This window comes from Alligator mississippiensis, chromosome 7 (genome assembly GCF_030867095.1).
Source record: "Alligator mississippiensis isolate rAllMis1 chromosome 7, rAllMis1, whole genome shotgun sequence".
Classification (NCBI taxonomy): Eukaryota; Metazoa; Chordata; order Crocodylia; family Alligatoridae; genus Alligator; species Alligator mississippiensis.
This window is the reverse complement of record NC_081830.1, coordinates 88,602,602-88,628,915: the sequence shown is the minus strand read 5'-3', so window position 1 is coordinate 88,628,915 and position 26,314 is coordinate 88,602,602. Positions and strand designations below refer to the sequence as shown.

Genomic DNA, 26,314 nt, shown 5'->3' with positions numbered 1-26,314 from the left:
ATAAAGTGCCATTGGCTTTTCTGATGGCTTCGTCACACTGCCGGCTCACGTTCACCTTGGAGTCCGCTAGGACTCCAAGATTCATATGTGCTCCGGATGTGGTGATCCAGTGAAGTGAGAGCCGTAGCTAGCTGTGTTTGTCTGAAGCCAAATAAAAGGCAGGGGAGATTTTCCAGGGATCAGGAAAACGGGATTGACGTGTTGCTCCATGGACTCATCCTGGAAAGTATGGCATCATGTCCCAGAAGCCTTTGGAAGTGGAGCCAGGCAGCGACGGGGTTGGCTTCCCCCCTGCCGGGCATGTACGCAGGTAGGAGAGCCATGCCAAGTTGATAGAGATCTCTACCAGCTCAGCATTGTCCACCCCCTCAGCGGGGATGGATTGCATTTGCCCGTGGCAGGTGGAAAAGCTTTGCCAGCCTGCCCACACGTGGGAACCAGGCCGATCATTTCTAGGAAGCAAGAGTTACAGGAGCGCGGAGCTGGAAGGGACCCCTGGAGTGGTCCAGCCCAGCCCAGCCCCTGCGCAGATGCGGGATGCGCTCTTCCCAACCACCCCGGTCGTCTGCCCGAGTACAAAGAGCCAGACCTTTGGAGAAGAAAACAAGATGAAAGCACGGCATATTCTTACCACCCCCAAAGAGCTCTCGTTTCTGTCCAAAATGAATGTTTCCAGCGTAGGGGACCTTGTGGCAGAAGGGAAACGGGAGAAGGATGCAGCATAACACGACGTTTATGTTCCTAGCTTCGGCCAGCACCCCATAAGCTGTTTTGAGGGGCCACCTCGGAGGCTGTTGCCCGACCTCGCTGCACTGGTGTCCTGGGAGGACTCATCCCCAAGGCATTTTCCAACTGCTGCCGGTCACGGGGGCTCTGCCAGGGCAAGAAGTGTCCTCGAGAGCTTCCTGGGCTGATGATCAGAGGGCTGCAAAATCGGGGTTGGGGAGAGGAGGGGTGGATCCCTGTAAAAACCATGCAAGGAAATGTTTGACTTCCTAGGAGAACCTCCCAGCACTTCTTCCAAGGGGCTGTCTCTTCCCTGTCCTCTTCCATTTCCCTTTCCTATTTTTCTCAAGAGTTTCTAGCAGCGGAGACGGAGCAGTAGAAAGTGCCGGAGGGTAGGGCAATGTATAGATGCCGTTTTGAGTAGCGATAGCGGACTCGGAGCTGCATTGTGGCTGTGCCCCGGCAGGGGCAACCCATGGAAATCACGCTCTGTAGCCCTGCTTGACCGCCACGCTGAGGTTTGCTGGTGCGTGCACTCGAAATACCCCTGGCCCTTGGCTTTTTCCTCCCAAGTGGGCAGTAGCCTGTCCCAGGATTTCAGTCTCAGACTCTGGGACAGCTCGGGCCAAATGTACAGGCAAGCTCCACTGAATGGTCACATTTGCAACCGAGATGCCCAGCGCTGCTTGCAGGCCGGGGGGAGGCATGACCCGCTCGCTCTGCCTTTGGCAATCTCGCTTTAAGTAAGGACTTTCATATGATTCAGCAAACTAACACCAGGAGGGAGAGGACAACAGCAGTTGCATAAGCAGAGCACCCGAGGGCTTTACACGTGAGGATGGATTTCCTTTCCTCCTGCTGCCAGTTTAATAAGGGAGGCGTGTGCTCTGAGCTTTGCAAAGGCGGCGGAGAGGACCATGCTGAGAGCTCAACTGATCGCTGTCCTGAGTTCAAGTCGGTAACAGCAGCCGACAGCCCTCCTCCTGCCCAGACAGTATGCGCTGGATTGAAAGCATCGCTCTGAGAGGGGAGAAGTCATGGCAGGATCACCATGCCGTGCTCAACCAAGGGGAAGAAAGCGAGCTGGTAAGGGCAGAGCAGGGGTCGCTGGCGTTCCCCCGACCTCTTTTTCTCTCGAAGCCAGTGACATTATACAGAGACCTCCCTGGCTTTCCATGTCTCCACGGACGGATCCTCAGCGAGCAGATCAGGGCAGGTGCTTATCCACAGGCCACGATTTCTTTGCCCCCCGTTGCTTCAAGTCACCCCCAGTGCTCACCCCCAAGCACCACGCCTGCTGAGATGCTGTCTGAAGCATGCCCTGCGTGGGTTGGCAGAGGTGCCACCCTCCGTGCTGTCTTTGGGGGTGACACGTTTTGCTGCAGCCGTCTAATTCCCTTCTCCCTGGCCCTTCCCAGAGGCATCCGCTCATCTCACCCCGTCTCAAGGCAGCTTCTTTTTTTTGCTGCCGTTCATTGAATCCAGCACGCTCTGTTCTTGGGCAGCTGCGGGACCGGTGGGATGGGCTGAGGCCGGAGGAAAGCAACTTTTTTGTTATGTGCAGCAAGGTGCAGCTGGAAGGGGATGAGGATGCCTTCGCTGTGCGAGGAGCTGGGTGCTCCCTGCGTGCACAGGTGGAGGGTAGAGATGGCGGTAGTGACAGTGCCCAGTGCTCCCAAGGGACCGGGACCGGTGCCGAAGCAGGGAGGGGGGAGCCTGCGTTATTTATGGGCTCGGCAGAGGAGCTGCAGGCAGCTTGCAGGAACAGGTTATACTTTCTCAGTACAATGAAGTAAAAGAGGGAGCTAATTGGGAGACAGCTCTGCCCTCCAGCTGCCTGGAGCCCTGGCTCCCAACCCAGACTCACCCCGGTCGCTCTTAAAGGGCCAGTGTCCTTACAGTGCAGAGTACCCCCAAACACGGAGCAGCTTCTGCTCCATGGGGGTGCCCGCTCAGGCCCCCCAGACGGCTGTGCTCAGGCTCTGCTGGGCTGCATCCAGTTTTCCTGGGGACTATTCACTCTCTGCTTGCTAAATCCACATTCTCAAGGATTATGTTTCCACAGGGCGGATTCGTTCTGCAGCATATTTTAATGCCACAATCAAGCTCTTGCACTCAGTACTAGTGAGGGTCAATAGCAGGCTTTCTCCATTTCTGCCCTCAGTAGCTTTTGCAAATATTGTTTGTGCACGGATGACTTGGCAACCAGTCTTTACATTCCTACAGTCCTCTGTCTTCTCTTGCACAGCATCTGCGCTTGATGCTCTTGTTGATAAAAGAGAGGGAGAGAGGCCAGCAGTGCAGTGCAGTGCAGTGCAGATGCAAATTTGACTTCAGCCGCTGAGTGAGTACACACCTGCGGTAGCAGCCCTGTCTCAAGGAGCGCTCCCTTTACCACAGAGATCTGGATGTCTTCCATTTGGTTTCAACAGCCTTTAATAACTCCTGGCAGCGTCATGAGCCACGGGCTCGCCTGCCTGCTTTCAGGTGTGTGACACTTGCAAAGCCTCCGCCCAGGTCTGACTCGTACCAATACTTGGCTGCCTCAGCTGCAGGGTGATTGGGATGTGCGGGAAGCACCAAGGCTTTGTTGTTAGATACTTCATCACCGGCTTTAGCGGTGGTGCTTGCAAGGGCTCCGAGCCACGCGCCCACCTACGGCCGACCACCCTGTCCGGCACGCACAAGGCTCAGTGTAAAACCTGGGATCCCAGGACACTTTGCGTCCTTTGGGTGTCCTGCAGTCCTTTTAGCATCATGGAGCGGAGATTGCCCGGGAAGTATCGCTTAACACAGAGCCTGGAGCTCACCAGCGTCCCCTTCACTCCTCGGCAGCAGTTTGAACCTATAAAATGTCTTGAATGTTGGGACCTGCGTCTGCAAGAGTGCCACAACTCTGTGCACGGCCATGAGGGATGCAGGCAGACGAGGCCCTGCGTTAATAGCACGTGTACTTGAAATAGCCTGTTTTATAAAGTGGAGGCGGGCTGTGCTCCGTGCAGACTGTGCAAGGAAAGCCCCTTGGGGACATCCTGCTAGAGCCTGGTGCCTCTGCCCAGCTCGCCAGCTCTTGTCTGGTGCAGCGGTGTTTATTCGGCAGGCCAGGTGGTGCAGGAGGAGACCTCACCTGCTGCTCTGTACAGTGGGCCGAGCTGTACCGGGCGGTTATCTCGACCTGCATATCACAGACCGGCAGCCTTGGCAATAGGCAAGTACTGCACTGGGCCAAAAAACACAACCATATTATTAACTATTGAGTGAACTGGTCTATCTAGCTCTGCTTATCTGACAAAGCTCAGTAAACCTTCAGGAGACAGTCATGCGGGGCATCTTGCTGGAGGGGGGACAGTCACGATTTCTGAACCCAACCAATGCAGGCTAAATTGTGGTTTGTTCTGACCTCTCACCTTCAAGTTATTCATTGTCATTTTTTCTGTCTCTGAGCTATTCATTTCTGCCTTTGGCTAATGGTAAGCAAGACTCGTCCCACCAGTGTGGACAAAGAGCCAGAAAGCTGGATTGTTATCAGCACGGGCCTACTGGATTGCCCGGTGCTGATAGGAATGGGTTTATTGAGTCTGCAGAAGAGAAGACCGAGGGGGATTGAATAGCAGCCTTCACCTCCCTGCAGGGGGGCTGCAAAGAGGATGGAGCTGGGCTGTTCTCAGTGGGGGCAGATGACAGAAGGAGCAATGGGCTCAAGCTGCAGCAAGGGAAGTTGAGGTTGGATATTAGGAGAAACTTCCTCACCAGGAGGGTAGTAAAGCAGTGGAACAGGTTACCCAGAGCGGTGGTGCAGTCTCTCTCCTTGGAGGTTTTGAAGACCCTGGTAGACAAAGCCATGGCTGGGATGATGGAGTTGGGGCTGGTCCTGCTTGGAGCAGGGGTCGGACTGGATGTGACCTCCTGAGCTCCCTTCCACCCTCCATTTCTATATTCTACCTACATATTTCCATGACAATCACTTAAAATTGAAATGATTGCCAGAAGTATGGTTGAGTGGGGATATTTCACACTGCAATAACATGTTGGTAATAGCGAAATAACGTTTCCTACAACCTGCCCAGCTCTGAAAACATTGCATCTCAGAAGCTAGGCAGGGGGAGGTGCATTGCCCATTGGAGGTGAGACTTCTTCCAGGGATACCTCGCGGTTGCAGGAAGCGGCACTTGCAAGTCAGGAGGATGCTTCAATTCGGGATTACACCCGTGCCGCAGTCTGTGTTGTGGAGCTGTGTGCTGCAGAAAGCACCGTGGCTGAGTGAAATAGAAAACCAAGGGCCTCAGTATGAGCACTTCTAGACATTAAAGGGATTCACTCAAGCTCCCAACTTATGCTATGCATCACATCTCAAATGGCTAAAATGGAAAATACGTTTGCTGATTTTTAATGCTACGTATATATATATTTTCCCATTAGAGCCCACGTGGCAAAGAGTCCTAGATTAGGTGCATAGACTTCCACTTTCTGCTTCGAATGCACCACAATCATTTACTGCAGGTCCTTTCACCGAGAGTCTAATGGTATGTAGTGCTTTGCCTAAAACCCCGGCTCCAAGTCATACGATGAGATGAGCACCTTGGTTTTTAGTTAAAAATAGAAGCAAATTTCTCACTCTCACGTTTGTGGAGGAAAGTCTGAACAGATGAACCTGCAATGCTCCGAAAAGGGAAGTGTCGGTCTTGTGCAAGGGCCTGGCACTACTGCAGGAAGGGTTCACCGCGGGATGGACGGCACTAGACAGCCCCTGTACACATCCTCTCCTAAAAGCATCTGCTACTGCCACTGCCAGAGACAGGATGCTGGCCCAGATGGCCCATGCATCTGACCCGTGTGGCCCTTCCAACCCCAATATTTTTGTTATTTTAGATTTCTAAAAGCCTACTGTTAATAGCCAAATCATTCAGAAGTGGCCTCATGGTTTGACCTCAACATTTTCAACCACATTTTGAGTTCCCCAGGTGTCTTTGAAGTCTCCTGACACCTTTCCTTGCAGGGCTGCACAGGTTTAACTCCAAATATGCTTTTAAACCCATTTAGAGAAGCTGGTGCTAAAGGCTATGCCAACACTCATGTCAGCTTAGCTTAAATTAATTAGAAACATGCTTCAGCTAAAGCAGAACAACCTTCCCTTTTCAACCCCAATAGGATTTCGCACAGGTGTTCACACCAGTGTCATTAAACGGGCTTCAAATCACACCTCGGCCAAAACATTGGACGGGCTAGTCAAAACAGTTGCCATGAGTTTGGCTTTTGGGGAATTTGCCAGCTGTGCGATGGTGTTCTGCTTTCCTAGCTGCCTGCAGTCTCACTCAGACCAGATTTAGTTTGGTTTCCAGATTACAGGGCACCTGTTAGCTATTGAAGCAGCTAAGACTCTCTGTCCAGTCCCAAGGTGGTTGTATTTCAGGGATGGGCTACACAATCCCAACAGTCGTGTGCATTTCAAATGGCAAAAGTCTGTTAGGGACTTTTTGCATCGTCCAGTAGGACAGGAGAGCGAGGCAAGTGCATTTGCTTTTGCTTATTAACACGGTGATGGGGTTCTTCTGCTTCCCAACAAGCAGGTGCCGGGACCTGCAGTCCTGTGGGCGGTTAATAATTGCTCGCTGTGCTTTTGTTGCTAATCCCTCGTCTGGGTGGCGCAAACCTGCTGGCAAAGAATTTGCAGCCGGTGCTGCTGCTTTGAGCACCTTGTAAGTCGGGGTGGCGGCCGTGTTTGTGCCAGGGTGAAAGGCGTTGCTTGCAGGTGGGACGATAACCCGTGGTTATTGCACTCACGTGCAGCCGATGAGTATTACAACCCACGAGCGTCCTCCAGGCACTTCCGAGCACAGGCTTTTCCTGGTCTTCGCTGCCATCATCTAGGATGTGAAGGGCAAAGCCCAGGTAATTTTCTGGGTTTTCCCTCCAACAGGCTTGACTGTATCCTTGCACTCTGGAAAACAAGTGTGCAAGGAAGACCACAATCCTCAATGAAGAGTTGGGCATTTAGACACTTAAGGAAAGGAAAGGAGGCCAAGGGCACAGAAGACCAGCTACTGAAGCTCCACTTTCCTTTTTTCCAAAAAAGAAGTGGTGAGCGCCCTTCCTGGGGTGACAGAGGCCTGGGAGAGGAGATTTGAACCTGTGTGCTTCACCTGCCACGGGGTGCCCAGACCATCAGCCTAGCGGGCTCAGTCTCTTCTGTCCATACGGCTCCACTTTGCACCAGTAATGAATGCTCACCGGAGCGGGGACTGGAAACTCCACCTTCAATGGCTTGCTTTACTCTGCATAAGGGACTACTGGCATTAGTGGCACGGACTGGAAGTCAGGCATTTCCACCTACACGATGCATGGTCCTACCACCAAGGCTAGAGAACCAGGTCCTGTCTCTCTCTCGGCCTCAGTGATCGCTCAGGGCTGTTATTCACGGTTCTGGCAGAAGGGTCAAAGGGACACCCAGCTTAAAAGACCTCATAATATGGCCGTGGCTGTTAGGACAGTCTTTTGAGGGATGGAGGCAATGGCTCAAACCCCTGTTCTCAGATCAGTCACACATCCAAAGTGCTGTTGGATAAAGAGCAAGGACGTCCTCCCCTCCCCCTGAAATACTTTTAGTCAAAACTATTCACCTTAGTGCAGGTTGAGACCACAAAACATTGAACCCTGCAAACCCGTGAACAGCTACCACAAAGCAACGTCCGTGGGCCGGTCCCCACCCACGTCTAACTCGCTGTAACGCGCTCGCCCTGGCTCAGAGACTGGAACTCAAAGACTCAGGCCTTTCCACACTCCAGTTTTAATTGGATGGTTGCTAATTGTTAATACGGGAAATTTCCTTCAGACGGGCATCTTGCAATCTCGCAGTTGTCAACAGAAGAGACAGAAAACAGTTTCAGGGATGCTGATTCACACGGCTGACTGAATGAATGCTACAAATAAACACCTTTCAGCATTTGGGAAAGTGTGACAGCTTCACACCGTCACGTTGCAGGCCGACGGGTGGAAGAAGCGGTATCTTGACCTTTCCGCTGTGCAAAACCCGACAGCGTTTTACAGAGAATACAAACTTTTTGCAGGATTTTTGAACCAGCCCATAGGATTTAAGAGTGGAAAGCATGCAATTAAAGACATTTTTTTGCAAATATTTTTTTGCAATAATCTAGTTGGTCTGCCACGAGTCCCGATTCCTTTTCCTCCCGCAGGCCGCCCAGGCTCCGGGCATGGTGGAGCGTGGCGGGCAGTGGTCAGACAGCCCCAGCGGTTGAGCCAGCCCCCTCCCTCTCCAAGCGAGCAACATGGGCATGAATAGGGTGGTCATCATAGAGGACAGTTTGGTTTTCAGCTCCTCCGTCCTCTATGGATACGAAACCCAATGCCTTTATGTTCTCTGTTTTTCTCTTCAAGGAATGAGGCTTGGGTGGGACTCGATGGAGGACGGGAGAACTAAGTGGGAAACCAGGCCCGGGCTCAGCGAGTGGGGGCATCTCTCCATAGCAGGCGGGGGCGAGCAGGACATTGCAGGGGTGCAGAGATGGAGCGGAGGGTGGGACGCGGAGAGCATCAGTGTGGGCAGCAGAGCGCGCGGAGGACAAGGCAAGGCAGGCGGCGGAGCGACGCACTGGTGCAGAGACGGACAGGGCCGAGCAGGACATGGCAGAGCAGCAAAGGAGGATGGAGGAAGAGAAAGTGTCAGGGGAGAAAGAGGGGGAGGGAGATGACAAAAAACAGCCGGTGGCTCAGCCCTGGGATGACCTCCAAGGGACTGCGTGGACGGAGGCGGCTGGGGGTATTCTCAGAAAAAAGGTGGTGACGGCAGCATGGAGCCGTTGGGCCGCTCCCAGTTTGGCAAGAGCTGTGGAAATTCATCTGGGTGCTTTGTGAACCAGCAAATCTCCTTCCCTCCTTGAAGTCTTTTGTAAACCGATCCAGGGCTGGGCATTACCGTGCCAGGTAATAACCTTGAATGGACTCCTGTGCAGTTAGAGAGTGAGGGTGAAGGTTTGCCCCTTGCACGGCGGGAGGCTGAGCCCTGCAAGAGTCTGCAAATGCCTCTGAATGCAAGGATCTCAGCTACACAATTCATGGCGATGGGGAATTGGGATGGGACTTGCATGCTGGGGTCCCGAGTGCAAGGGAGGCCTGTAATAGCCGTGCTCCTAGCTACAGCACAGGCACCGGGTTATTGCAAGCATTGTGGAGAGACCCCTGCAAGGTGCTGGTGGAAAAGAAGCACGTGGATTCATAACTGCAGTTTGTGTCTGAACACAAACTTTTAAAATGAAATAGAATACCACTAAGCAAAAAGAACACAAATCCAGCTCATGAAAGCAGACGACAAACCAGGGAACTATAGAAAAGTTACTATAGAAATGAACAATGCACTGGGAAGAATCAAGGTAAAACTGTGGGAATTTAGGAAACAGGATTGCATCTTTAATTATGTAAACAGTGCCCATGTACTATAAGGTTGCACATGCTAGGAGGCTGTCACTAAATTACAAAGCAGCTTTCACCATTCATCCACTTTTAAGGGGATTTCCTGGTTTGCAAGGCAAAACCTGTTGAACCACGCTGAGTTCTTGTACAAGTACGCACCGCTGTCGAAGCGAAGCTATAAAACTGTAGGGGAATTAGATGGATTTAAGTGTTAATGTGGTAGATCAGCCAGACTATGGCAGAGAAAACTGTAGACTCAAGTTAATCCTTCAAAGGTAACTGGATGGCCGGTTCAGAGTAGCCACTACAACGCTTCTCCCTCTGGTAACAAGATCTATTACTGCCTTCTCCGGGTGGCTTTGCTATCCGATTCGTCTCAGTTTTAATGATGTACCAGTTCAGAGCCCATCTGATCTCTCAAAGTGAACACAAAGGAGCTTATTAGCCAGAAATACTTCTCAAATAACGTTCAAGTTGCCCTTAAAAATAAATCTCAAGGTCAAATAATAGCAACGCCTCCTCTTTGATCCACAGGAGATATTTGGCTACAAAACCCAGCGTTCCCGGAAAGCCCTGTGCATTGTCGGGTATATCTTGTCCTGCGGGGCCCTCCTGCTTCTCTTCTACTGGAAACCAGCGTGGGATGTGTGGGCAAACTGCGCTCCGTGTAGCTTGCAAGACGCGGATCTGGTCCTGCTTCGAACAACGGTAGGTGCACACACGCTTCGGGGTCTGCCTTGGGGTGCACGTCTTGTCACGTCCACTTGACTTGGATATGACCCTATTTTACCCCTGTGAAAGGGTAATTTCCTTCCACGGCACTGCCAATCTGCTAGCGCTTTACATAGAAGCCTAGAAATTCTCCGATCTTTGCTTTATTTCTCTAGGATGAATTTCAAAGATACACCAGAAAGAAGGTGACCTGGACTGACTTGAGCACACTGACAGTGTCAGTTAGTGATAAACCAGATGGTCTCCTCATTGCCGACAAGGATTCTATTATAAATAGAGCCATCATGAAGCCAGAGTTAAAAGTAAGTCATTTTTAAGGTTGGAGAGCTGAAGTGGTGATGATAAAGTGCAAGATGAGGCAAGTGAAAGGCTCTAAGGGGTCTACGATCTCAGTATCCTTCTGTGACTCCCCTTCATGCTAATGGGATATGCCCATCTGTTCACACCAAGAGGCCCTGTAATATAACAAAGTTTGTTCCTCTTAATGGCATCTGTGCCGCTTGATCCTGCAGGTGAGGTGCATCCAGGTGCAGAAGATCCGGTATATTTGGGATATTTCTGCAAAACAGTTCCACAAAGTCGGGTGAGTCTGATCTGCTGGTTGCAGAGTTTGTGGTGCCAATAAAGTCCCTTTTATTGGAGAGAGTCCAGTGGCGGGCAACAAAATGGTTTGGGGGCTGAGGCACATGACTTGTGAGGAGAGGCAGAGAGGATATCCATATATATGTATGTATACGTATATGTATATATATAAGCATATAAGGCATGTGCATCGGGAACTGGGAGAACGTCTGTTCACCAGGGCACGGCAAGGGAAGACAAGGTCTAACAGTTACAAACTGCTGGAAGACTGCTTTAGACCGGACATAAGGAAAAACTTCTTTACCATCCGAGTCTCTGGAGTCTGGAATAGGCTCCCTCCGCAAGCACCTACCCTGGATACCTTTAAGAAATGCACGGATGCTCATCTTGCTGGGGTGATTGGACCCCAGCTAACTTCCTGCCCCTTGGGCAGGGGGCTGGACCCGATGATTTTGCAAGGTCTCTTCCAGCCCTAATGTCTATGAAATCTATGAAACTGGGCTGATTTAGCTGGGAGAAGAGGAGACAGAAGGGGATTGAATAGCAGCCTTCACCTCCCTGCAGGGGGGCTGCAAAGAGGATGGAGCTGGGCTGGTCTCAGTGGGGGCAGACGACAGAAGGAGCAATGGGCTCAAGCTGCAGCAAGGGAAGTTGAGGTTGGATATTAGGAAAAACTCTCACCATAAAGGTGGTAAAACACTGGAACAGGTTAGCCAGAGAGGATGGGGAATCTGCATCCTTGGAAGTTTTGAAGACCCGGGTAGACAAAGCCTCGTCTGGGATGCTGTAGTTGGGGCTGGTCCTGCTTGGAGCAGGGGTCGGACTAGATGCGACCTCCTGAGCTCCCTTCCACCCTTGTTTCCTGAGATTCTGTGGTTCTTTTAGACCCTCATTACTGAGTTTTCTCATGATTACCCTAGGTCACTGGAGGACAGCAACTCATGTAATGACATGCATCAGAAGTTCGGAGCTGGGCTGACAAGGGAAGAACAGAATATCAGGTACAGGCCCCATCTCCTCTCCTGTTTGGTCGTTATCACAAATGAGCACGAGTGGTTTACCCCAGTAGTGTGTAGTGCACAAATAGCATTGGCGGGTGTGCAAAATGAGTGCAACTTGCACTTTATTCTCAGTTGTACTAATGGAAATATTGGGAAACTCCTCTAACTGTCAATGGACTCAAAATGGGCACCAAGAACTATCACTCAATGCAGCTCTATTCAGGGTTTGCACTGGTATGATTACTGGGCCACATTTTCTCCTGTAGCAAACCCTTAGTACTACTGCGGCAGCTCTCATTTTAGGGAACGGATGGGTTTTTCAGGGTCAGAGAGCAATATTGAGGTGGAGGACATTTGGACCGATCAGTGTAGACAGTTCCTGTGGAGAAGCAGGCCGCTGCGAAGTTTCTGCTCTTGGCTCTGAACCATGAGCTCCGTGGACGCGCACGGCCAGTCTGGTACCAGACGTGGAGCGAGGAAGTGCGGCCACTTACCGCGAGGCTGCAAGACTTAGTGCTGCAGCGAAGACCTTCAGATGTGCGTGAATGGGACACGAGAAAATTGCTCTCAGTGTACTTTGTCCTCAAAGTTGAAGGCTTATTGATAGACTTCCACCCCGTTCAACCAGCCATCTGTGCTCTTGAGGCTACTTTTTAGAGATCAGCTTTACCACTGCTTGAATGCACAGCTGCGTGTGACTTTTCAGTTACCTGACAGGCAAGAGCTAGTGGAACCACGAGCAAATCCCTAAACTTTGTTTCTCAGATATCAATCGATTCATGATCTCTTACAGGAGGCTAGTGTGTGGCCCCAATGCCATTGAAATTGAAATCCGCCCTATTTGGAAATTACTTTTTAAAGAGGTGAGCTGCATCCATGTTCTTTATGTTTTGTTGTCGCTTGAAGGAAAAGCTCAGTCTTGTCACCTGGGAATGCAACAGTTGTGAGGGATGTAAGGTTTGGCTAGCAATCATCTCCTAGCCCTTCTTGGATACTTTGGCTCCATAAATTCCCCTTGCTATTTAAATTACAGACAATATAGTCAAGTTGGTATCCTAAACTACTCTGTAGTCTTGCAGAGTCCTCCTAATTGGTGGTAGGTTTTCAGTTCAAGTGACTATATTTCAATTCTGAGTAGAGGAATTGCAGTGTGTGTCTGTTATAATTTAGTAACTTCCATTCAGGATACAAAGCACTGTCTGAAAGCAGAATTGTTTTAAATTCATGCATGCAACCGTAATGAAGTCCACACTCTGCAAGACCTCCTTCTCCAACCTGGGTGATGGAAAATGAGGGGGAAGCGGGGAGGGCAGCAGGGACATGTGCTTTTATTTGTGGAGGATGGAGGATGATTTTGGTAAACTGTGAACAGAACCACATTTGTACACCATGCATTGTCATCGAGCTAGGAAAATGCATTTCTACAACGTGCCAAAGTATTTCAAACGGGATAAAGGCCACGCTACTCTACGCATGAAAAGAATCCAAGCTATTACTTGGTCTGTGCATTTTAATACCCTATATCGAATGCATAAAATACCCTAAGAAAAAAGCATAGAAAGCTGTAACTCTCCTGAAATTGGTTGGGCTTGATACCCCACCCTTTTTCAGTGTCCCTGTGAGATGTTGCCCAAGACAGGGCCCTCAGAAAAGCACTTTACAAATGCACTTTCCTCCCAGGCTGCTGCCCCACACCTGACCGTTAATACCTGGGCCCAGAGCGGTTCTCTGCTGCACTGCAGTTTCAGTGCCTGGGGAAATATCAGGTATCCAGGTTGTAGCTGTGTTGGTCTAGAGGAAAAGGCAATCAGGACGTGTAGTGGAGATGATATCTTTTATTAGACCAATAAGATTTTTGCAAAAAAAAAAATCTTTTATTTGTTCAATTAAAGAACATTTTTTGCCAAATCTTGTTGGTCTAATAAAAGATATCATCTCTACTATGAATCCTGATTGGAGAAATATCAGTAATGGGATGCTCTTGGTGATAGATTGGTCAGGAGAGTGCGGTATTGCCCAAGTATTCATCTTCCTTTAGTTCCCTTTCATTTGTTTTTTAAGCAACCTGGATAAATATTGCAAAAATATATTTCAATAATTTCTCTTGGAGGATCTATTTGTCATAAAAATTATTCATTCAGTTCTGGTCTCCATACAGGCAAAGCTCTCATTGCCTTCAATGTTTTGGTGATACCAGCACTGCAGGACAGGGCCTTGCACTTGCTGTTTGATCAGAAAGGGTCTGGACAAGTTTCTGAAAAAAGGTTTGCTTAAATTTCTGCATCCGATGATCTGGATGCTAGGACAGCCAAGCTGGCAGCACCAAATGGTATGTGCTCAGGTGCCCCAGCCATGGACTTCACCAGAACGGTGCAGGTGTAGGCAACGGCAGAATTTGACTTGGGCTATGTGATTTTCCACTACAGGATGATGCCCTGAAGTCCTTGGGTTGCTTAAAGCTGGGCGACTAGTATAAGAGAGTGGGGAAAAAAATAAAATAAAATAAAATAAAATAAATCAAACCCTCCAGAGTCAGGTCAAATTTAATAGTAATAAATAAATAAATAAATAAATAAATAAATGAAAGTAGGCAGCTTTCTATAAAGTTTTCATTTTCTACCAAACTGCAGCTTTTGAGGGCTAATTTCAAGAGGAACCTGTTGGTTTCTTCTCCTTGATTTTCCTTTTCCTTGTAAATATTGAATGAACCCTCATAATGCATCAAACCCCAAATCCCCAGCGAATGAGGCCAGTTAGACTAGCTCAGTTTTTATCCATGTGGAGACATTGCTTCTGGCTTGACACCACTTCTAGGACTGAGTGCGTGCTAGTCGGAGACGTGGGCAGCTAGAGACGACGGGTGCGATTCAGGTACGTCCTTGCAGCCACCGCGGAGCCGCTGGATTGCGCCAGCCTGCATTTATAACAAACCTGAGATTGATTCAGATGGCCGAGACAGAGGCCAAAGTGCGTTCCTTGAACCCTCGTGGGAGAGCGTTGGCTTGGAACAAGCATCGCAGCCCTTTGTTTTAGACCCCGTGCTGACGATGTCATTGCATTTAGAGTCAGTCATTGTAATTTCCACCCCCGCATTGCTTGTGACTCCTTTGTGTTTTCAGATTTTGAATCCCTTTTACGTCTTCCAAGCCTTCACCCTGACGCTCTGGATAACCCAAGGTTACGTGGAGTATTCAGTGGCTATCATAATCCTGTCAATCATTTCCATTAGCTTGACTGTGTTTGACCTCAGACAGGTAAGCTGTGGTTATTTATGTGGTTATTTTCCTAGTTCAGGGAACCATAATAAGTTTATTGCTGAGAGACACAGATTTAGGAGCCATTTCTGCACCACATCCTGCCGGTTGTTGGTAGCGTCGGTTGTCTAGTGCAGCAGAGATGCAAGTTGCTTTATCTCTACCTTACAGGGATAGACTTCAAATCCTTGAATTCTGGATCGAGCCTGCATTTCTCCAGAGTTCAAGAGGGCTTTGGTTTTGTAGGGAAATGAAAATGAATGGGACAACAGGGGTTAACATCAAAAAGAAATAGGATAATTGCTTTTAACTCTCAGGCCTGACCTGGGCAGAGCCTCTAAGGGCATGCATACACCAGAGGACCAAGCTCAGGTGAGCAGTACAAGACCTGGAGACACTCAGCACAGAGGATGGAGTCGCGATCAGCGAGAAGCTAGGCACGGCCCCAAAAATAAATGAATACTTTGGCTCAGCTTTCAGCAAGAACAATGGCAGTGAACATGGGAACAAAGGCAGGATGACAAATAGGAAAGAGGGCTTATAAATTGAATTACCATAACTGAGGTGGTAGCAAAACTCTAAGAGCTTAATACATGCAAATGGGGAAAATCCAGTAATCTCCATCTGAAATGACTATAAAATGGCAAGCGTTTTGCAAATCTCGCAGCACGGATTTTTAACAGCGGCACCGTTGGTAGGCAGCTTTAATACGGGAGAGGATCGGAGTATCTTACAGGAAGAATGCAAAATCTTTGAGGATGGGAGTGATAGAAACAGGATTAAATTCACGAATACAAAAGGCGAGGCCATGCACTTACAAGCATTCCCGCTATGAACCAGGAGCTCAGCTTAGAGGGACGCCCATGCCCGCTACTGGGCCGGGAATCCGGGTGAGGGTGATCCCCTGCCCTCCATTAATGCTGACTTTGTGAAGGAACATCTTGAGAAGCTGGATACCTTCAAGTCAGCCGGCCCTGACAATCTTCACCCCAGGGTACTCAAGGAGCTGGCGAGCATCATAGCCCAGCCTCTAGCGCGGATCTTTGAAAACTCTTGGCGCTCTGGTGTAGTGCCCGAAGACTGGAAGAAGGCCAATGTGGTGCCTATCTTCAAGAAAGGGAGGAAAGTGGATCCGGCTAACTATAGGCCCATCAGCCTGACTTCTACCCCGGGGAAGATCTTAGAAAAGTTTATTAAGGAGGCCATCCTTAATGGACTGGCCGACGCCAACATCTTAAGGGATAGCCAGCACGGGTTTGTTGCGGGTAGGTCTTGCTTGACCAATCTCATTTCCTCCTACGACCAGGTGACCTATCACCTGGACAAGGGAGATGAGATTGATGTCATATATCTTGACTTCAAAAAAGCCTTCGATCTGGTGTCCCATGATCGCCTCTTGGAGAAACTGGCCAATTGTCGCCTTGGGTCCCCCACGATCCACTGGCTGGAAAATTGGCTCCGGGGTCGGACCCAGAGGGTAGTAATTGATGGAAGTCACTCATCGTGGTGTCCTGTGACCAGTGGGGTCCCCCAGGGCTCTGTCCTTGGACCCATACTGTTCAACATCTTCATTAATGATGTGGACACTGGAGTCAGAAGCGGACTGGCCAAGTTCACCGATGACACCAAACTTTGGGGCAAAGCATCCACACCAGAAGACAGGCGGGTGATCCAGGCTGACCTGGACAGGCTCAGCAAGTGGGCGGATGAGAATCTGATGGTGTTCAACGCCGATAAATGCAAGGTTCTCCACCTTGGGGAAGAAAAACCCGCAGCATCCTTATAGGCTCGGCAGTGCTATGTTGGTTAGCACTATGGAAGAAAGAGACTTGGGGGTCATCATTGACCACAAGATGAACATGAGCCTGCAATGCGATGCTGCGGCTAGTAAAGCGACCAAAACGTTGGCTTGCATCCATAGATGCTTCTCAAGCAAATCCCTGGACGTCATTCTCCCCCTGTACTCAACCTTGGTGAGGCTGCAGCTGGAGTACTGCGTCCAGTTCTGGGCTCCACAATTCAAAAAGGATGTGGAGAAGCTTGAGAAAGTCCAGAGAAGAGCCACGCGCATGATCAGAGGTCAGGGAAGCAGACCCTACGATGACAGGCTGAGAGCCCTGGGGCTCTTTAGCCTGGAAAAGCGCAGGCTCAGGGGTGATCTGATGGCCACCTACAAGTCTATCAGGGGTGACCACCAGTATCTGGGGGAAGGTTTGTTCACCAGAGCGCCCCAAGGGATGACGAGGTCGAATGGTCACAAACTGCTACAAGATCGTTTCAGGCTGGACATAAGGAAGAATTTCTTTACTGTCAGAGCCCCCAAGGTCTGGAACAGCCTGCCGCCGGAGGTTGTTCAAGCGCCTTCATTGAACACCTTCGAGATGAAACTGGATGCTTATCTTGCTGGGATCCTATGACCCCAGCTGACTTCCTGCCCTTTGGGCGGGGGGCTGGACTCGATGATCTTCCGAGGTCCCTTCCGGCCCTAATGTCTATGAAATCTATGAAACCTATGAAAAGAGCCGTGGTGTAAACCATGGGAAAGCAATAGTCCTTTCCCGGCCCAGCTGGGCTGGCACCTCTAGCTCCTGCCACTCCTGCTCCACCCTCTCCCGAGACCAGCAACGGGAGAGCGCGAGGGTTTGCCCGCACCGCCGTGATGGCTAACCATCACATACTTTTGTGCCGTGGTCAACAGACCTTTGCGGGCAGGCGTCTGTCGTGCAGACACAGCCCAACCAAACGTGTCCGCCTGTCCCTTTAAGAGACCTGGCTTTTTAATCAGCGTAATCATCTGGGTTATCAGCCCATAACGAATGTGGAAAGAACGGCCTCTTCAGTTTTCTTGGGCAAGGCTCCTGCCTGGGTAGTGTTTTTGGCACAAGAATGACAGTGCTTGGAGCTTCCCAGTACTCTTCCAACTGGTTTGTTATCTTCATAACAAGGCTTTGAAGAAGTCCACGCCTGGGATTACATTTTGCAATTCAGATGACACATGCCCTCTGCGTCCCTGTGCAATGATGCAGGCCAGTCAGCGTGTGGCACTTCACCTCACTGTACAGCTCGGGATATGCAGATTTCTAAAATGGGATTAAACATGACACGCAGAAACCACTAGCTAAAATCAAATGTTGTAAGCTCTGCTGTTTCTTTGCCTGGGTTTTGTTTTTGCAATGGTAATCTCGGTAATCAGTGAATAATTATAACTCAAGTTTTATTCCATCCTTCTGGTAAGGATAAATGTGGATCAGTGCAGGGGAAAAAAAAAAAAAATATCACTGTTAAAAAGGATTGGAAATGTCATTACAAAAAGAGAGAGAGAGACTGCATGTTTCCTTACACTGCTGTAAAGCAGGAGATAAATCGATTGAAGTCAACAGATTTACAAAAGGTATAAGAGGCGAGATCTGCCACATACTGTTCAGCCTGTTCAGACCCAGGCAAATACTCTGAACAGACTCCCTTGGTGGTAACGAAAGCACCAGCAGTAATGAATCCTACCACTACTAATGCAACTAAGTTCAATGTCTGAACTAGAAAGCTTATCCCAGTCGCTGAATTATCATGCGTTCCTTAACACGCGCACGAGTATTTCAACAGTTCATTTGCTTCCTGGTCAACAGCAATCCGTCAAGCTGCACAACCTGGTGGAGGAGCACAACCGAGTCCAGGTGAAAGCGTGCACAAAAGATGAAGGTGAGCCATGTCCAGCTCGGCATCTTTCCCCTGTTCTTCTCATCGCGCGAGGGGTCGAACGGCCCCGGGAATTGCACAGCTCTCTCCGACTTCCGCAGGAGACTTCTCTGAACTCATGAGCAGACAACCCCCAGAAATTTGTTTCAGGGTGAAGGTCAACTTGGACAAAATAACGGCATGATGCACCGTCTAGGATGCCAGCTGTGGGGCTTTAGAAACCTGGGTTTAGTTTCCCGTTTGGCTACGGTCTGCCTCTGGGACCTTAGGCATCTCTGATGCAGGGTGAATCCCACGCCCTACCTCCAAGGCACTTGTGAGAGAGCCCGTGTGTTAGAAATCGCGAGGGGCTCAGACACCAGGGCTGTGAGAGTCGTTTAAGACGCAAGAACTTCAGGACCTTAGAAAGAAATATTTTGCAAAAATCTTGTTGGTCTAATATAAGATATCATCTCTATTACGAGTCCCGACTGCCAGGCCCTTAGATAGATTTTCTTGTTCAAAACACCTTATAGAAAGTACCTAATTAAGCCCCAGAACATCACTTGGAGGTTGGCAGGTAGACAAGCGACTTCTTTTAGTCTTGTCCCAGTCTGCAAGAATGAGTCTGAAAACCATGCAGTCGTGCAGAGAAGGTGTTTGGAGAAAGTTTGCCTTAAAACATTTCTATCGCTCCTCGCTGGGTATAAGTGAAAGCTCACTTCATTTGGTTTGACTCTAGGTTGCAAAACTCTGGAGTCTCACCTTTTAGTCCCCGGAGACGTTCTTGTTTTAGAAGGAAAGAAGCTCTCTTTGCCATGTGATGCCGTCCTGATCGATGGAGGCTGTATTGTAAATGAAGGCATGCTCACAGGTACAGCCCTGGGTTTGGATTCCCCGTTGTCTCCGCGAAGCTCTCTCCTCTGTTTCTGTCCGTCTTTGCAGGCACGTTTCTATCCGTTCTGATTGCAGACCGCGGGTTTGCTATAACTAGAGTAATTCAAAGTCTCCCTGAGAGGGGCTTTGGATCATTTCCCTTGTGTAGTGCAAGCCAGTTTCTTATTAAAAATGAAAACAAGTCTGATTAATGCTGTCTCAGGAACAGAAAACACAACCATGGTGCAAATACATTGAAAGATGGGTTTTTTCCTTAATGCACAGGCAATGACACCTGCATGTGGACAGCAGAGGGCAATGTCTCTCACAGACACAAACTAAAGACAAAGTTTGACTCAAGCCTTTAAAGCAGCGACTCTCAGCCAGGGTACAGAGGCACCCTGGGGTGCCAGCAGATCCTTTGAAGGGTGCCCAAAGGTGCAAGGAGAGAAGCAGATAAGCGCAGGCTCAGGCGTGTCCCCGCATGGACAATCCCCACCGCCAGCGCCCCATCCCTCCGCAAGGCCGGCAGCACTGTCCTATACACACTCCTTTTTGCAATGGGTGCCGCTTTGTTCACAAAAGCGATGGAGGCGTGCCTATGAGCGGTGCCTCGAGTCCAAAAAAAGGTTGCGAACCGCTGCTTTAGATGGAGAGTTGCTCGGGGGTGTCTGATGTGCCCTGAGGGTACAACCACAGCTACTAATGGTTTTCACTCGGGGTACCATACCGTCGCTTCTCTGGGTGGCATGGAGCAAATCCACGCCGGAGGATGAAGAGCAGCGGCAGGCAGGGCAGGCAGCAGAGAGCAGAGCAAAAGGGATGAGAGCAACATGGGGGAGGCGGCTGGGTTTACCCAGCGACGTGCCTGCCAAAAGCATTGGCCCCCACTCTTCTAGCTCCCTTTTAATTATTATTATTTGTTTAAAAGTCTTGCTGTAGACGGCAAGAATTGGGGGGTGAAGTAGCGGGAAGCCACTGAGAGGGGCTGCGCAGCACGCGAGAGGTGTCTAAGCGCATTCTCCCTGCATTTGTCCCAAATGGTGTTTAGGCGAAAGCATTCCCGTCACTAAAACAGCATTGCCCCACGCGGACAACACGATGCCCTGGAAAACCCACAGTGTGGAGGATTACCGAAGACACGTCCTCTTCTGCGGAACCGAGGTCATACAAACCAAGCCGAGCGGCAGAGGGCCCGTGAGAGCCGTGGTGCTGCAGACCGGTACTTATTTTGCATTGCACTTTGTGGGTGTGTGCATGTGTTGTGCTAGGAGAAGGCATGATGCTAAAGCAATTATTTCTATGTCTATGGCTCATATCCGGCCCAGGTGAACGGTGCCTAAAATGATCCCCTCCATCTGAAGGCCAAGAAACATGTTGGTGGGTCTAGGTGGATTCCCGAGGGAAGAGGTTCACATGTCACGGGCCTCTGGCCTCCCAGAAGGCAGCCTTACAAGAGAAGGCCGGTTTGAATAGAGTTGCACACACCTTTGGCAGGCCGTCCACGGGCTTTTGCACATGCACATCTAACACTGCCTGAATTATACTGGGGAAGCCAGAGAGGCATAACTTTACTTGTGCAGATACTGGTGTGAGTCGCTACGTGCCACAGAGCCCTGCATGGAGAGGAGGAGAAAATACCCTTGTACTACATTCACGCTCGGGTTGGACCCGGTGCAACTGCTTCAATAAAGCAGACTCGCGTTGCTGTACAACAGCCAGTCTCTGAACCAGGCCTGGGTTAGAGCTCAGGTATTTGGAAAGACGAGAGATTACAAGTTAACCGTAGCTGGAGTTTAATTAGGTTAATTTGCGCTCGAAACCTCCCCGTTGCACTCTGAGCTGGATGAAATGGGCTTGCCAGCCTGCCCATGCTCGCGGCACGAGGCTCGCAGGGCACCCGAGCGACAGCAGCCACAACTCGATGAGCCTTGCCCAAAAAACTCCTATTCCCACGGTGGCAACCTCAACTGCCCTTGCTGCAGCTTGAGCCCATTGCTCCTTCTGTCATCTGCCCCCACTGAGACCAGTCCAGCTCCATCCTCAATAAGCAACAACCTCCCCACGGATCTGGGAATTTCTCCCTGCGTGAGCTGGCCACGCACCGCGGAAAAGCTGTCTAGAGGCTCTGCCCGGCCTAACACATGCCATGTGTGGCCCTTGTCTTACTGTAGGATTCAACACAGCTAAAGGTGACCTGGTGAGATCCATCCTGTACCCCAAGCCTGTGAACTTCAAACTCTACAGAGATGCCTTCAAGTTCATTGTAGGCCTTGCAGTGATTGGCGTACTTGGCCTGATCTACACAGTGTGCGTGTACGCATACAGGAAGGTCAGTATGGACGGTGGTGTAACACGTTCCCTTCCCCGCGGGAGAGGGTAAGCCGAGTACACGGAGCATTTAGAGCCTCCCTCTGCTGCTCACTTAGTTAACGGACCATCCTCTAGTCACGTTTTTAACTTCCAGTGAGAAAACAACAGAGCATCACAAACTGAATAAAGGGTGACTTCCTCCAGGAACAAAAAAAACCATTGTGCTGCAGTGATTTTCAGCACTAGGAAGTGCATATGTGATGCTTAAAATAATGGAAAAGGAGGGTGGAAAGGAGCTCAGGAGGTCACATCTAGTGCAACCCCTGTTCCAAGCAGGATCAGACCCAACTGCATCATCCCAGACAAGGCTTTGTCTACCCGGGTCTTCAACACCTCCAAGGATGGAGAGTCCAGGTCACCCACAGAGGTGGTGTTCAGTGCTACCTACCCTCCTAGTGAGAGATTTTTTCTTAATATTTAACCTAAACTTTCCTTGTTGCATTGGGATCGTGATCCTAAGTCTCTCTCTCCAGTGGCTCACTCCATTTGGTCTCCCCGCTCTTCACTGGAAGCAGCTGGAGTTGCTCTTTTGCAGTAATTCCAGTGGTAGGAGGAGGTGTTTTGGTGCTGAAGGGACAAAAGCTTCTCTACCTCCTAATGAGCACATGGCTCACACGTAACGAACAGTCACAGTTAATTGCACTTAGCCATTTTCTTCAATTTTTGCACCGTTGTAAGAAGTATTGTACATCTGTCACTACGGAGACTGCTGTGGGAGCGGTGTTGTGGAAAGAACGGGCATTTTGGTCACCGTCTTGTGACAAAGAGCCTAGCAAATAAAAAGAGGGGTGGAAATATGGGTGCCTTCCCTAAAGCAATGCTCTCCCCATGACTGAGTGGTGGAGCAAGGGCTTATGGAACGGCGGAGTATTTCGACAAGGCTTTTCAGGCCATGAGACCCGAGAGCAGGGAGTCTCAGCCAGGCTGGCCTGTGAGATTCATAGATTCATAGATGCTAGGGTCGGAAGGGACCTCAATAGATCATCGAGTCCGACCCCCTGCATACGCAGGAAAGAGTGCTGGGTCTAGATGACCCCAGCTAGATACTCATCTAACCTCCTCTTGAAGACCCCCAGGGTAGGGGAGAGCACCACCTCCCTTGGGAGCCCGTTCCAGACCTTGGCCACTCGAACTGTGAAGAAGTTCTTCCTAATGTCCAGTCTAAATCTGCTCTCTGCTAGCTTGTGGCCATTGTTTCTTGTCACCCCCGGGGGCGCCTTGGTGAATAAAACCTCACCAATTCCCTTCTGTGCCCCCGTGATGAACTTATAGGCAGCCACAAGGTCGCCCCTCAACCTTCTCTTGCGGAGGCTGAAAAGGTCCAGTTTCTCTAGTCTCTCCTCGTAGGGCTTGGCCTGCAGGCCCTTGACCATACGAGTGGCCCTTCTCTGGACCCTCTCCAGGTTATCCTCATCCCTCTTGAAGTGCGGCGCCCAGAATTGCACGCAGTACTCCAACTGCGGTCTGACCAGCGCCCGATAGAGGGGAAGTATCACCTCCTTGGACCTATTCGTCATGCATCTGCTGATGCACGATAAAGTGCCATTGGCTTTTCTGATGGCTTCGTCACACTGCCGGCTCATGTTCATCTTGGAGTCCACTAGGACTCCAACATCCCTTTCCACCTCCGTGCCACCCAGCAGGTCATTCCCTAGGCTGTAGGTGTGCTGGACATTTTTCCTCCCTAGGTGCAGCACTTTGCATTTCTCCTTGTTGAACTGCATCCTGTTGTTTTCTGCCCACTTGTCCAACCTGTCCAGGTCTGCTTGCAGCTGTTCCCTGCCCTCCGGCGTGTCCACTTCTCCCCATAGCTTTGTGTCATCTGCAAACTTGGACAGAGTACGCTTCACTCCCTCGTCCAAGTCGCTGATGAAGACATTAAAGAGTATCGGTCCAAGGACCGAGCCCTGTGGGACCCCACTGCCCACAGCCTTCCAGGTCGAGACCGACCCATCTACCACGACTCTCTGGGTGCGACCCTCTAGCCAATTCTCCACCCACCGGACTGTGTAGTCATCCACATCACAGCCTCTTAACTTGTTCACCAGTATGGGGTGGGATACCGTATCGAAGGCCTTCCTGAAGTCTAAGTATACGACATCCACCCCTCCTCCTGTGTCCAGGCGTTTCGTAACCTGGTCATAGAAAGAGACTAGGTTGGTCAGGCACGATCTGCCTGCCACGAACCCGTGCTGGTTTCCCCTCAGCATAATTTGTCCTGCCGGGCTCTCGCAAATGCGAGCCTTGATAATTTTTTCAAAGACTTGAAAAAACGTGAGGTGCAGGGGTGCAAACGTAATCCTCAAGACAAACCCAGAGATTTTGAAAGTCCCCCAAACACTCTGCCCTTCCAGAGGTCTTTGCAATGGAAGATTTGTTATAGCATTTTTCTGTAGTCAAAAAAAGAGTGAAACCTGTGAGCTGGCATTTTCGTAGGGGGGATTCAAGTCTGGAAAGCTTCATTGAGTCAGAGACGTGGGGCTGGAGGGGACCTGGCCAGGGTCAGGGTATAAAATCCCTTCTTGATAATTGGTCTTATGCCCAGCAACTACGAGAGCACAATGATCTCTCTATTAACTAGGATCAAACGCCTTCCCCTTAACCGTTTCCCGCCCTCGTTGTGTTTCAGCAATCTGTATCGGACACGATAACGATGGCTCTGCTCCTCCTCACCGTCCCCGTGCCCCCCGCTATCCCGGCGGCTTTGACAACAGCCATTGTTTATGCCCAGAGGAGGCTGAAGCAGAAGAAAATTTTCTGCATCAGCCCACAGAGGATCAACATATGCGGGCAGATCAACCTGGTTTGCTTTGACAAAGTAAGGAACTCAGCGCGGCTCATAACGAGCGTGTCAGCCAGGGACGCAACGCCTCTTTGTGGATTTGGGACCATCTTCCTTGCGTGCATGCTCAGGGAATCAGACTAGGTCTGCTTCCTCCACGCACAGAAAGCCCTACGCCAGGCCTTGCCCACCGAACCACCAGCTGCTCCAGGGCATCCTGTGGGCGCAGCCACGTCACAGCACGGGGCAGCCACATGCCCATGTATAAATTTGGCCCCAAGCAACCGTGCAGGGTTTGGAGCGTGGGGATTTGGCAGCAGGGGAGGATGGTTGTATTAATTTCCACCACTCCCTCACGGCCAAATTTCCTGACCTGGGGGGAGTCCCACACCCAGATACTATGGCTCCGCATGTCAGATTTGGGTGATGGGCTGGAGGCGGAGGGCCCCCGATGCACACCGTTCAGCCTTGGAGTCACTGCTTTGCTTGTTTTTAAGATACGGCTTGTCTTGCACCATTTCTGCACTCGTACAACGCTCGAATTCAGCCCAGTTTCATTTACACTGGGTCAAGGGGCAGACTCAGGCCCTGCAGCTTTATATAACCAAGTAATCCCATGTTTATTTGAACTAGACTGGCACGCTAACAGAAGACGGTCTGGATCTATGGGGAGTGATCCCTTCAGAAGGAAGCCGGTAAGCCTTTTTGTCTACAAATGTACTCTGTATTTTGGGATTGTATTTGTTGGTTGTATTTAGGAGCTGCTCACTTGGATAAAGAGAGATAGTGCATAGACACTTCTTGCAATGGAGATAAAAGCCCAGACCTCCCTGCTCCCAGCCCAGTCACGGAGCCGCTGGGCGGGCGAGCCAGACCCCTCTTTCTGGCTCAGTGAATCCTGTTATTGCAAAGGGGAGCAGCTTTGGGAGGAGTGAGGAGCACCCCAGCCCTGAAGAGCCAACACCTGGCAGTGAGGGAAGTATACACTTTTGGGCAGGTGAGACATGGGGTAGGCTTGATCCCCCCAGGCAGAGGAGGGACCTGAACCCAAGGGTCCGATAGCACAGGTGAGCGATGTTAGCAGCAGGCTGTAGCACAAAGAGAGAGGCCGGTTGCTGCAGCTTTCAATGGAAGTGGTGGTGACATGCTGAGTCCTGTAGATGCATCAGGGATTCTGCATCTCAGGGGAGACCGGATCTGGATCCTACCCAGGTTTAGGCATGAGCCAGGCACGGGGGTGCTCAGCCCTGACCAGACCGCAGCAGCGCTTGTGCATGCAGCAGCAGAAGGCGAGAGGCCTAGGGAGGTTTCCCCGAGAAACTCTGGTGCTGAGGGGATCAGACAGGGGCTCTGAGGATCACACCCTTGGTCTTGAGTGAGGTGAGTCTTAGGCACCCAAGTCCTTCCTTCAAGGCCTCTCGAGGATGCCGTGGACTGCCTTGCAAGACTAGTGCAGTTACAGGTGCAAATGCGATTCCCAAGATAAACCCAGAGAATTCAAACAGGAATCCAGGGCGGCACAAACCTGGCGTGGCCTTTCCGAGTTGTTTGCAATAGAAGAGTTGCCCCAGCATTTCTCTGTAGTCAAAAAAATGAGTGAAAACAAAGATCTGGCATTTTCTGAGAGGCAGCTCGAGTCTAATGAAGGAGTCCTAGAGTCAGACGGGGACTGGGGGGATGCATTTGCACCCCACTTTAATTCCATCCAAAGTGTAAATCAAGTGAAATAATCACGCCGTTACGTAGAGCTATTTTGCTTTTGGTGGTCTGGTGGCAGCAGCACTTCTGTTCAGGCAGCAATGAGGGAGTCGATTGACTTAATGGCTTCTTATAACGTGCTTGATTCCTTCTAAACTCTTCGCTCCGTAGGTGTTAACAACCCTCTTTCTTTT

General features: G+C 50.3%; 1 protein-coding gene across 1 annotated transcript in view; it reads left to right on the top strand.

The window, feature by feature from the left end:
- The first annotated feature begins 1,636 nt into the window (after window positions 1–1,636).
- The window catches only part of ATP13A5 (ATPase 13A5), a 49,186-nt gene continuing 24,508 nt past the window's right edge, over window positions 1,637–26,314 (top strand). Inside the window, exons 1-13 of the mRNA XM_059731270.1 lie at window positions 1,637–1,812; window positions 9,685–9,858; window positions 10,038–10,184; window positions 10,395–10,465; window positions 11,385–11,465; window positions 12,259–12,328; window positions 14,585–14,719; window positions 18,343–18,415; window positions 19,134–19,265; window positions 20,319–20,489; window positions 21,442–21,599; window positions 24,270–24,458; window positions 25,056–25,117. Of these exons, the coding sequence (XP_059587253.1) occupies window positions 1,723–1,812; window positions 9,685–9,858; window positions 10,038–10,184; window positions 10,395–10,465; window positions 11,385–11,465; window positions 12,259–12,328; window positions 14,585–14,719; window positions 18,343–18,415; window positions 19,134–19,265; window positions 20,319–20,489; window positions 21,442–21,599; window positions 24,270–24,458; window positions 25,056–25,117 (1,553 nt within the window). The 5' untranslated portion in view covers window positions 1,637–1,722. The remainder of the gene's footprint in view (window positions 1,813–9,684; window positions 9,859–10,037; window positions 10,185–10,394; window positions 10,466–11,384; window positions 11,466–12,258; window positions 12,329–14,584; window positions 14,720–18,342; window positions 18,416–19,133; window positions 19,266–20,318; window positions 20,490–21,441; window positions 21,600–24,269; window positions 24,459–25,055; window positions 25,118–26,314) is intronic.